Consider the following 12,417-nt stretch of genomic DNA (forward strand, 5'->3'; position numbering starts at 1 on the left):
CAGTGGCATTAAAGTGAAAAGGGGGGCTCTACAGCCATCCAGATCCCTTGTATGTGAAAGCCAGGAGCCTGATGGATCAAAGGTACCAAAATCACGACTGCAGGATCTTAGTTTTAACAATTTCTGGACTAGAATGTATATATGCATACGGCAGTCTTAAAATGGTTAATGTACCCCTACACAAAGCCCCATGCTGTGCAAATATTCAGCCATATTCATTTATGAAGCCACCTATGGCTGTTAGTTGTCAGACCAGGTAGTCTCTGACAGCTGCAGTTCCCACTAACAATTGGGAAGCATGCCGATATTGCATACTGATTACACAGAGCCTGAAGATTCCTTCACAATTAAAACTATCAGCATGCATATGCCACTGAAACCTGAAGGTAGTAGTGTGCTTTGTTTAATACAGTAATTGTCAGATATAATTACAATATTAAGAAAAAACTTTTTTTATAGTTTTTTTTAATGAGACAGGCTATAATAAACATACAAATTTAAGATTTATAGTGCCTTAAAAATGTAAAAATGATTTAGGTAGTCAAATGAGTTATAGATTTATATTAAGCAATACATACTGGCACTGCTAGAATTGGTCTGGGCATCTAAGCTTCAATAACTTCTGATTATGGGAGAGTTGATAACATTTACCCTATGCGTCAATGTTCCTATTATTAACCTCTCAAATAAACCTCTAAAACCTTGTCCCCCCAAACCTTTAACTTTCATGCCAAAACTCAAACCTAAAACTTAAATTAAGCCCATTATTCCATCAATCTAACACTAATCTAACATAACCCCCTAAACTAAGCCCCATACTTAACTAAGCCCTTACACCGAGCATTTAATAATAACCATTAATATCAATAGTGTTAAGATTTAATATCGACTGCAGACAAGTATTGTACTGCATGCAGGGGCATAACTAAAAATCACAGGGCCCCATAGCAAAAAAAAATGTCCGCCACTGCCTGCATGCATCTCTGGTCCTTTATTGTTGTAGCAGCTGAAGACTAAGGGGGTTATTCACTAAAGGGTAAAGAGTTTGGAGAAGTGAACAATTTAGGCCAAAATAACTGATTTGAAAAAAAAGTTTCTAATTTAGCTCACTTTCCAGTTCATCTACAGTATGTTTTCCTAGATGGTTCACTTCTCCTGCCTTCTCCACACTCTTTACCCTATAGTGAATAACCCTGTACGTTTTAAGGAAGGAATTTGAGCATATACATGAGATGAGAATAGCTCAATGTGTGTCTTAGGTAGTAGCAGATGGCTATTTTCTCACCACTCCATGGGGGAAAGGTGAGTAAAAAGGTTAAAAACCATGGCAAATAGCTATTGTCCCTGCGGGGATATATGACCCTAGAAACTCTCAGCCATATGTCTCTCACCCCCTCTCAATAGGGGAAAATATAAATATTCAGCTGTGCCCAATGTCTGCATATATGCTGGCTGAGAGATGTGTGATCATATCCTGAGGTTGGTCATATCTAGACATGTATATTTTGTTTAATTCCGAATTGTTATTCATATGAATTTCGTTAAATTCAGACATTCAAATGAATCTGAATTTACGAATTCTAACGCGTCTGAATGCGAATGAATCCAAACACATCCGTCCAAAATTTGGATGTATCTGAAGTCCGAATAACATACTGAATCAAATTTCAGATCCGAAAAAAGAAAGAAAGAAAAATCTGAATGGATCCCAAATGAATTTTTTTGCGGGGTTGCTTGTCTGGTCATATCCTTCCTATACATCCTACTGGCCATTTTGCATATAGGCACCTTTATGAGGTAGGGCAAGTGTCAAAACCATGAAACAAATTATCTGGACTCATATTATTTTCCAATTTTAAATCAGTGGAAACATTGTGTGAGAAAGATTTGGATGTAGCAATAAACATTTACCATATGCATTCATTTCTTATCTTTATTACAGGCAAGCTGATCAAGCTGTTAATTTTATCTACAACAAATACTGAAGTGCATTTTGCTGTAATATATAATTTGAACAATAAAAAAAATGTGCAATAACAATACAGAATTGTTAGGCACGCTTGATTATCCAGCTTTTCTAAACACCTGGCCCATTAAAAGTTGCCTAGTTTTCCTCGTAGACGTCTATGAAAATGTCCTGCAATAAAGAGTACATTAAAATGTGAAAGTGTGCTAAAACTTTCCAGCTCTGAAAAAATGATTTTGACAATAGTGATAGATTTGCCCTCAGTTATTTAGAAACAGTCAGCGATCCATCCTGACTTGCCTGTCACAGGGGCCTGAGCAGGGTGGTGCAGGAGGAATGCCCAGCCACTTGTGATAGCTAACAGCTCTCTCCTCCCCACACTGCCCCAATCAGCCTCCTGACAGTTTATCTCCTCCCCGCTGGGCGCCTGTGTGTGTCCACTCCAATTCCCACTGCCTCTGCTGACAAAGGTGGGAGAGAGCAGTGGGGATCGGAGGGGGCACATCATTTTCATTAAAAAAACATTACATACAATGGCTGAATATGGGGCAAATCATAAAAATGCCAGATCAATTTTCCCATATCTTTCTGGCACCCACAAATCTAGAAAGTGCATAGGCTGTAGTAAATTTTAACTTTCTTGGTAAAAACATAACTGATACCCTCTCAAAATTGCTCCCACCCAACAGCTTTGGATCCCATAATCCGACAGTATAATGCAGCATCTCTATGTCCCAGTTTTATATGATTTATGATGAAATAACAGTCGATGCAGTATTACTTACATAACAAGAACAGATAATTGGATTTTAAGCACAAATCCATCCTAATCGTATTTTCATTACATCAGTGAGCTGGACAAGCTTACAAGGTTTTTAATTAGAGAAGTAGTTAATTTACTATACATCATGTTTAGTTTTGTAAGATCAGCATATAGACTCCGGTAATGTGTGTAGTATGGCACTATCATTGCATAGTCTAGTAGAAGAGGTCTGTAAAGCCAAGATAAGGGAACGGGGCCACAAAATCAATAAATCGTTTTATGGAATGTAGATACATTGCAGGGTATTGGTTGGAAAGGATGCCCCTACCAACTATTATTGTTGTCATGACAGTAAATATGTTTCTGTTGAAGTCAGACTCCTGGGAAAATGTTTTTTTTTTCATTTGTGTACAGAGAACCTCTGTCATCTTTTTATTTCAAAAGCATAAATGTTGGAATTAAGTTAAAATATCCACATAACGTAAACCATATATCATATGTCATAGCAGTGTTACACCAGAGTCCAAAATCTTCACTGCTTCAAGTGGAAAGGGGAAAAGCCTTAACCCCATAGTTCTACTTTAAAGTGAATACCTTTTCCTTTTAAAGAGCAGATGTTGCTGAATGTCAGGAAACATAATTTTCACTGGGTGACTTTCCACTTATTTGGCTTGGTTTATATTGTGAAGGTTCAACAAAGAATGATTTGCCTGTTAAATTAGTTATAAACTTACCATCAAAAACCCACAGAGGGACATGTATGCATGATATATCCTACAGAGGCCTGTGACTCTTCTGAGTAGCCTGTGGACACTTTTCAGTTCAGTGAACATAAGTATAAAATAGTTGCAAGCAAGTTGTGCACCAGACGTATCTAGGGATACTCAGGCTCCAGGCTTCTTGATCAGTATGCAATCCATCAGATAACAGAGTTTAGATAGGCTGCAATGTATGAGGAAGCATTTAACCCATAAAAGGTACCAACATCGTGATTGCTCATGATAACCGATGAACTGGAGGCATGGTCCTGCAGGTAGCACACTAGTGAGAACTTCAGGTAGGAGGACTCTAGCACTGTCAGGCAACCATGCTAAACAATTAGCATCTGCATCTCTAAACATTTCTGTAATATATTGTTTTACTAAATAAATATATTGCAAGCAGATGTTTTACTTGGCTATAAAAGGCTTTGCATGAAATTGTTTGTTTCAGTGATTGTTAGCCTTTTATGATTTACCAACACAGCCATTTATAAGATTACAATGTATGGATTAAACATAATATGGATGATACATAATATGGAAGCATACGACGCTCTGCTATAATAGTGAGGCCAGGGGCTAGTCTGTGTAGAACAATCATGTTATTGTCATTTGCTGACATGATCAGCTTAAAGTGACAGATCCAATTCTGCTGGGGCTACTGACATCACATCTAAGACACTCAGGGCTTTTGGATGTCTACACAAGGGAGGTTTTTACAGGTAAATTACCTGCATAAAATACATTATATGCAGATATAATCCTATGGGAAGATTTATGTTGGAATCAACAGTCTAGTGACATGGTCTCTTTAATTACACAGCAACATTACCTTGGCTTACCAACATGAAAGTAATGAGCCTATGTAATGGGCAAAATTGTCTGCCTCCATGCACATATATAAATACAAATGAAAGGAATTAGATTATTTAAAAACATGAGAGACACTGCACAATATATATGCTTTGTTAAATAAGTGTAACCCAAACTCTACGAGTGTCTATGCTGGATTAATTATAGTTTATTTGTACAATAATATGATATTAAAGTATATGTAAAGCCATCTTTTTTATTTTTGATAGAGTAGGCAATGTTTAAGACCCCTGACAGATTTCTTTTTTCTTCCGAACAAAATTGGGTGCTTCATATAACAATTCCAGCCCTTAAGGAGATATTCCAAACTTATACCGCCCTGATGAAGGGCAAGTCTTGTTGCCTCTGAAATGCTTTGGCTGTCCGTTCGTTCGATCAAATAGTAGACAATTATAGATACTTTTTAGACTCTTTCTCCTTTCGGTTTGTTGCCCTTTGTTTCTAAACATTAAAGTACAGTTACACCTTTGGGGAGGGGGTGTATATATCAACTGCTAGCAAGCAGTAGATATATTTCAAAAACATAAAAAAAGTAAAGTTACCAAAAAGGTTATTACTTACCTCTGTCTCCGCTGCTCACTCCCGTCCGAAGATCTGAAGATTCTCGAGTGGCCGAGCAGGATCATGGGGCGGGCACATGCGCAGTACAGATCTTTGCCGGGGAGAAGAGGAGAGACACAGTGGAGCTGAATGCACGCAGCTGACAGACACCATGGGACAGGAAGACACACCAGTCAGCGCTGGATCAGAGACTGGTGCCAGCGCTGGAGGGACAAGTGGAAGGAAGAAGATGATCAGATTAAGAAACATAATTTAGGTAAGTTCTGCAGGGCTGGTCCACACCATAAAGAGTGTTTCCCAGAGCGTTTGTCCTCTGGAACGCACTGGAATGCAACCCGGCCGGCTCCGGGCGTTCAGAGACGGGAGGGGGTGTGGTGGTGCATTGAAGTAAATGCCACCACAGCCTGAACGCAGGGAGTCGGCCGGGTTGCGTTCCAGTGCGTTCCAGGGGCTGTACGCTCTGGAGCGCACTCTTTATGGTGTGAACAAGCCCTAAAGCAGCATGGGGGAGAGAGGAAATTATTTGTGACTTTCATGACACTTTAAGATAATTTTTTTCTGGAACAGAAATGGAGAGATCTCTTCAAACAAGGGGATATCCCCTCTCAGAGAGTTGTCACTCGAACAGATGTCCCCTTTGGAGGTTTTTCCCTCTTTTCATGTGACAGTTCGAAAATGTTTTTTTTAAAATCATTTTGTGTATTAGAGACAATAATCACCAGCAGCAATATTTACTGTAAATCTCCCCAGCTGCGGCACTGGCATCGTTAAAAACATGACAGTGCTTCTAACCCTTCCATAATCTATCAGGAATAGTTTTGGCTTTGCATACACTTTAGGTTGTGATGTCATCACAGAACCGTATATGTAGAACATTACACAGATGTGCCCAGGCTTAACAAAAATGACGCACGGTAGAATTGTATTAGGATGATACTTAGACACCCTTCTTAATGTGTTTAAATACAATTCACTGTATCCAGGTTCTGTAAATCACATCTCTGCTTCATATTCCATGTGGCAGGTTTTGAGTATTAGAGCCCTCTGAGAGGCCACAGATCCCTTACTGTCTCCCAGCAGGTCTGTTCTGTGTCTTCTATCTCCTGTATTATTCTCAGTAAGGTCATGTACACTGTGCACTCTACTATATAATCTGCCCTCATTCATGCTGTTCATCTACTCTGACAACAAATACATATCATTAAAGCAAGGATCCTGTACTGAAAACAATATGTAGGTTGCCACTAATGACCTGTTCTTTTTAAAGTGCTGGTTTCCTTGCTGCTTTCTGAGTCACTGACCAGCACTGAACAGTTCTAACTTTACTTGCTGCATGCTTATTCCTGTCTTGTCAATGGTCCCGATCTACTTATGTGTTTAAGGAGTATTAGTGTTTAATTTGCCTACGAAAACAACAAGAGGAGGAGCTCATGTGCAATATAGGGTTTAGATCTTCTGCTTTAGTGTTATTCAGGAATGGTGATTTCATGCAACTAAACTGATAAGAGGCATGGAGAACCTCAGCTATGAGGAAAGATCAGCTGAACTGAATTTGTTCTCTCTTGAGAAGAGACGATAAAGGGGGAATATGAGCACCATGTTTAAATACATACATGGTCCATATAATGTATTTGTGTATACTTCTCTTGGAAAAAGTCTGTATTGAAGAAACGTGTCGGGAGGAGCCTATACGTTTAAGTCTCCACGGTGGGCTCTGGGAGCTTCCTGGCAGAGAGAGAATTGCATGCCTTCAGTCGGGTAGATTTGAGCTGAACACTACCGGGTGGATATTGAGAGGAGATTGTTGGATTTTATGTCACACAGCACTGTTCATTGCTTTTAATGTAAATTCTTAGCACACTTCTCTTTTAAAGCTTTATAATGTTTGTATGCTTTCTAGCATTTTATTTCCTTCATGAGAACATGGGAGATTTTTTTGGGCTGATTGAAAGTTCTATTTCTAGAATAGAGGAGGAGATGAAACATATTGAATAAATATCTTGGATGCACTGTTATAACTGTGGTGGAGCATGAGGTGGATCAAGTTTTTGGGGACAATTCTTGGGAAGATCCTGGATTTTTTAAATATTTAAGGGATGTTTTATGCAGGAGAAGGGTTATCTTTTGGACACAATTTTAAATCATTTTTGATTATCATGTTTGGTTCATAACATTATTCTTTGCACTTTATTAAGCACTGTATGGTTTGTTTTGAGATATCATGAACTTGGTGCAAAATTATATATTCTAAATTGGTGCAAAAGAATATAGAATTTTAGATTGCCTTATGGTGTCAGGAAAAAATTGTCCCACTGTTGAAGCAAATTGGTCCAAGAGGTTTGTTTGCCTTACGCTGGATCACCTGTGAGTACAGGGCTCTGTAGGTTCTTTAGGTTTTCTATTTATTCTTTTTTTCTCTATTGGTTTAACTTGATGGATTTGTCTTTTTTAACCTAACTATGTAACTATGTGCAAAGTGCAATGACATAAAGTAGCCAATTAAGACACGTCCCCTTTCACACAAGCCTTTTGGTCAGGTCCGCCTATTAGTTTTTCAGATGGACCTGATTGGAAGCCCAATTTTACTCTATGCACATGCAGATCTAAAGTGCATTTGACCATGCTGGATCGGGGGTATTCTAATGTAAACCGTCACATGTATTAAACACTTTTTTTCAATAATGAGTCCAGACCAAGCAAATATACATTACCCAGCAAAGTATTTCTTTAAATTTTTGCACAATTTTCTTAAAATTTTTGCAATATTTAGAGGGTTATTCACAAAGCTAGCCGAAGGATCAGCCGTAGCTGCTGTATGGGATATTCAATATAGCCTTTACAGCTCCCGAAGCTGGCCGAGCGGCTCAGCCGAGCCGAAGGCATATGCTTCGGCTCGACTGAGCCAAAGTATCAATAATCTTTATTATTATTTTTTTTCAATCAACTTTATTTTTCTTTTTTTTAATCTTTCTTTTTTTAAATCTAATATTTATTAAAATTTTTGAAATCTTTTTTTTCAACTTTTTTTTTGTTTTCCAAATATTTTCATTGATTTCCTATTCCTATTTCTACCACGGAGGTAACGAGCAGAATAGCCAAGTCGAATGCCGCTCAACTGCATTGTCATTTACAGCAGAAGATATGCTATTCTCTCCTGCCTGCTGGATAGCTGTTTGCTATATTTTGATGTATGATATTTTAAGCCAATAAACCTTTATAGGGAAAATGCTTTGATACTTAGAATAACAAATGCTTTTGTTCTATCAGGAATGTTTAAAAGTAAGAGTGGAACAGATAAAGAGCACCAGTTGAAGCCATCAAGAAGAAGCATGCCATGCTTAGCCCAAAGTCAAACCCATCCTCAGCATTTGAACAATCAGTCATCAGTGCAGAACCGGGTCCAGCCTCAGCCAGTCAGTGAGGGATCATCAGCAATTGATGTGGAGCAGCAGAGAGGTGAGAGAGTCCTATTGATTTCCCTGCTATGATTCAAGGTCAACCATGCTTGCAGTCTGTGGCTGGTGCAGTGAAATACTACAGTGATGTGTATGTTTATTCTAGAATATCTGCACAGAGCCCCAGTCATATACATAGATAATTCACTTGGAAAATTACATTTAACTAAACAGCACACTTCCATTCAATCCAATATTATTACATTTGTAAAAGTTATTGCAGCAATTTGTGTGTGTATTTGCATCACCTGTTTATCTATCTTGATATAGTTGAAGGCTTGGCCTACCCAAAACTGATATTTCAGTTTTTATTAGATGTTAAAGTGACTCCTGCAAGTCTCACTGCAAGTGAGAAAAAAGAAGTACCCTGTAAAAGAAGAAGCCTTATGCTTACCTTTCTGATAGGTAGGATAGGTTCACATGGGCAGCATCATTCATTAAACGGGGCTGCCAGCAGCCAAAATGTTACATCAATTGCTGTTCTGTAATACACACTTTTTTTTAGGTTGGTTTGGATGTTTTATAAAAGTTTGGCTGAGCCAAAACTGCTAAAATGTTATTTTAGAAGTTCGCTCTTTTCTGGTTCTGCATTTAAGAAAAATAGTGTGATAAGGGTAAGGCGAGGCTACATTTGTTTAGTTACACTAGCATTAGCATTTCAGTATAGTTCAGTATAGTTCACTTTAATGTGTAACAACACCTTGTGTGCTTTGTTGGAATGGCACCTTTGGAAAATCAGCATAATGCTGAGATCTCTCAGAAGAGCTATGACACAAATCTAAGCTGTGTTGATTGCTATGGACACATTAGTGTAGGATTCTTTGCAGCTGGCATCATTAGTAAGGATTTTCCTTGACTCTGCTCTTCACCTGGAGTATTTAACTGTCTGAGACCCACAAAGATGCCTTTTTTAGTACTATATATATTCTGATCTGAAGCTGACTTCCACAAAGACAATGTTTACATAAATCTACATCCAATAAGCAATGTTGGGTTCGCTGCTAGCAGTTTTCCTTCGCATACTCTATTAAGAAGCAAAGGGTAAGTCATTGTTGGATAATATTTTACTCATATTTAGGTTAAAGAGACCTTTTTATTTATTAGACCTGTTTATTTAAAAAAATTCTGTCAGTAATTTATGTATTTTCAGCTCTTTATATATTTTCAGCTCTTTTGAAGAACTGAAAATCTTCCTCATCTGACGTACTTTTGTGTAACTCAGATGCTTGGTCTGCTGCTGCACCTATAGTAGTTTTATCCACAAACCCCTAAGTCACTAGTCCTGTAGGGCCAACATGGCCGGAGGGACAAGTTAGTATATACTGTTTTCTTAACAGGGAGGACTTTTTTCTATTTTTTTCCCCCCCAAAGACTGTGTAGCATCATAATGCTGGCAGCAGTGAGCAGATTGGTAAGCATGGCAATGCGACCTTGCTAATCTATGAGAATCGCTTCTGAGCCTTCCTTTTTTCCATGATGGCATCCCAGAAGGAATGAAAAGATTCTCCTTGGTCATGTGGCCATGCTGACCAATGACTGGTTACCATTGTCAGCATTATGATCCTAAACAGCCTCCGGGAAATGTGTAAATATAGAATGCCTTGTATGCTGTAAAAAGTATTCAAGGCTTTATGTGAATGGATGAGGGGAGAGAAGGGGGCAGCTACACAACACGATCCCCACACTGTATGAAATGTAGAACTCTGAGCCCTGACAGTATTATCCGGCATCAATGAAGCTATAATTTTTCCACTACACATTAGAAAGCAGGATCTAGGATTTCCATCATTAGAGGAAACTCCTTTTATACAGAGCAGAATTATTGTTTTTTAATGAAGTTCCCCTTTGAAGCTTATACATATAGATTGAAGATGACTTAGAATCTCTGCAAGGTTATAATTATTGTCTATGTCTCCTCTAGGAACATTTACTGTATCTACACTGTTTGTCACTGAGAAAATGAGGGAAAATTCTGAGTTGTCAGCAGAACAGGCAGTGAGGGAAATCTTCCAATAGGGACACTTGTTCTCGTGGCAAAAGTCTTTTGGCTTTAGATATTCTTTACGGAGAATTACATTCACTTTTTCACAAAATGTTTGCATTGCTTTCCTTCCCCGCTGGGAAGATTTCAACTCACTACTCATTTTGCATTCATCTCACAGATTGACAGCTCCAGGTTCTCTGCATTTCATTTGGTCTACTTTTTATACATGTGCCTTATTATTGGGTTTGCATATTACCTCCTCTCCCAATGGGAAATTGATGCAAGAGGAAATTGATGGCATTTGTGATATCAGCAGTCCTTTCACTGAAAACAATATCCTGACCAGATTTGCTCTTGAAATAAAATGATGTGTTTGATATTTGTCTTGATATTGATTGCTAAACGAGATTTCTGGAAGTGTTGCAGTGCTGCTGATTGGGATGCTGATTTTGAGTTCACTGTTAAGAAATACCTTTTGAAATACCGGTATAAGAAATACCTTATGAAAGTCTCAACAGGGAGGGATAAGTTACAGTCACTTCAGTGTTAAGGTATCAGGAAGGGCAAGGCATATGGTATCTTTATGTATGTAATAAAAAATTTTTTAGCAGAAAGTTTGATGTCTGCTGTACAGCCTCAGCCATATATATCAGGTCTAATAACCAATTAGAGGACTTTTAAACCTAAAGAACAATTTAAAGAAAACATCTGGTGAGCACTGTATGCGGAAAAAATAATAATATAATTTTAGTATCATTTAAAAACAACCATTTCTGGTTGCTTGCAGAACTAGCATGCAAGCAGCAAAATAAATACGTGGGAACCATTTATCTTGTTAAAGAATTTGTATTGCTGTCTTTCTTGAGATATGGTTACTCAATTTTCAAAATGAAATCCGGGGACACCCTACTAACCATGCCCACTTATAACCACACCCATGGTCCACACCCCCATTTATAGCCAAATCCACAAAGTCACACCCCCAGTTTTAGCATGCCCAGAAACAATTGGTCACATACTTCTGGAAGAAGAAGCAGACATTGAAAGTGTAAAGACAAAATCCCCTGGGAACTATAAGGAGTGGAATACTGCGGCAAGTCATATGTGCAGTCAAATTGTGATAGCAATGGGAGTGGCTGAAGATGCATGGTTAAAAAAACCCTGAGACTACTCTACAATTGGTCAAGAATGTGAAACACACAGACTTTAGGTGTAAGATGGTATAACAAGCACTCTGCCCTTACTTTTCTACACTGTATTTAAAGCATATCAGCTTGGTCAAGGACTACCCCAGCCTCTGATTGGGTATAGAAGGAGTAGCAGCACTCCAATCTCTGTGTTTGCCTACAGTCAATAAGCTCTATAATAGATTGAAAGCAATGTCCAATGCAGAAGAGCATACCTGCCTTGTAATGCTACCTCTTCCAAATTTGTCTGACATCCACCAAATAGACATCAAGTCAGGAGAAGGCTCTCATACAGAGACACAACTAGCAATAAGATTCTGACAGAGGTTCTCAGATGCACTTTTGTGCTACCTCTGATCCCCCCTAAAGTTACAAGACCTAGCTCTTGAAGTGGGTCCCTTATGGCTAGTTATGTCCAATGCTTTGATTCCCAGCCCTGGGCTGACTACAGTTACAGCCTTAAAGCTCTCCCATGCCGAGCCACCCCCCTGTGCTAATGCCACCATTTATTTTTCTTGGGGTGTCATGAAGGTACTAGGAGCCTTCTTGGAAGGGCTCAAGTATAGGAAAGCCCAGCCTTTCTGTTATAAACACTAAAGGTTTTAAAGATGCCTAAAGCTTTAAAAGACATATGTGGGGTAGAAAAGAGGTGTTATGTGTGACCACTTGTTCTCCTTAGTATTGCATAGATGAAAAGATCGTTATCATGTGCAAAATATTCCACTCCTTGACCCTTTTCTATATTTCATTGCTCAGTCATAATGCTAGTCTTCCTAGATTCAAAAACAGACTAACTTGTTATAGGTTAGTTATAAGGATTGAAACATCTTTTCCTTACAGTGTATTCCCTTTGCATATATATATATA

At 38.5% G+C, this 12,417-nt stretch overlaps 1 protein-coding gene across 1 annotated transcript in view; it reads left to right on the forward strand.

Moving 5' to 3' along the window:
* Positions 1-12,417, forward strand: part of LOC108793132 (anoctamin-3-like) — a 165,083-nt gene that overhangs the window by 134,360 nt on the left and 18,306 nt on the right. Inside the window, exon 2 of the mRNA XM_018564088.1 lies at positions 8,192-8,380. Coding sequence (XP_018419590.1) covers positions 8,192-8,380 — 189 coding nt within the window. The remainder of the gene's footprint in view (positions 1-8,191; positions 8,381-12,417) is intronic.

This window comes from Nanorana parkeri, unplaced genomic scaffold (assembly GCF_000935625.1).
Source record: "Nanorana parkeri isolate BGI_ZX_2015 unplaced genomic scaffold, ASM93562v1 scaffold724, whole genome shotgun sequence".
Lineage (NCBI taxonomy): Eukaryota > Metazoa > Chordata > Amphibia > Anura > Dicroglossidae > Nanorana > Nanorana parkeri.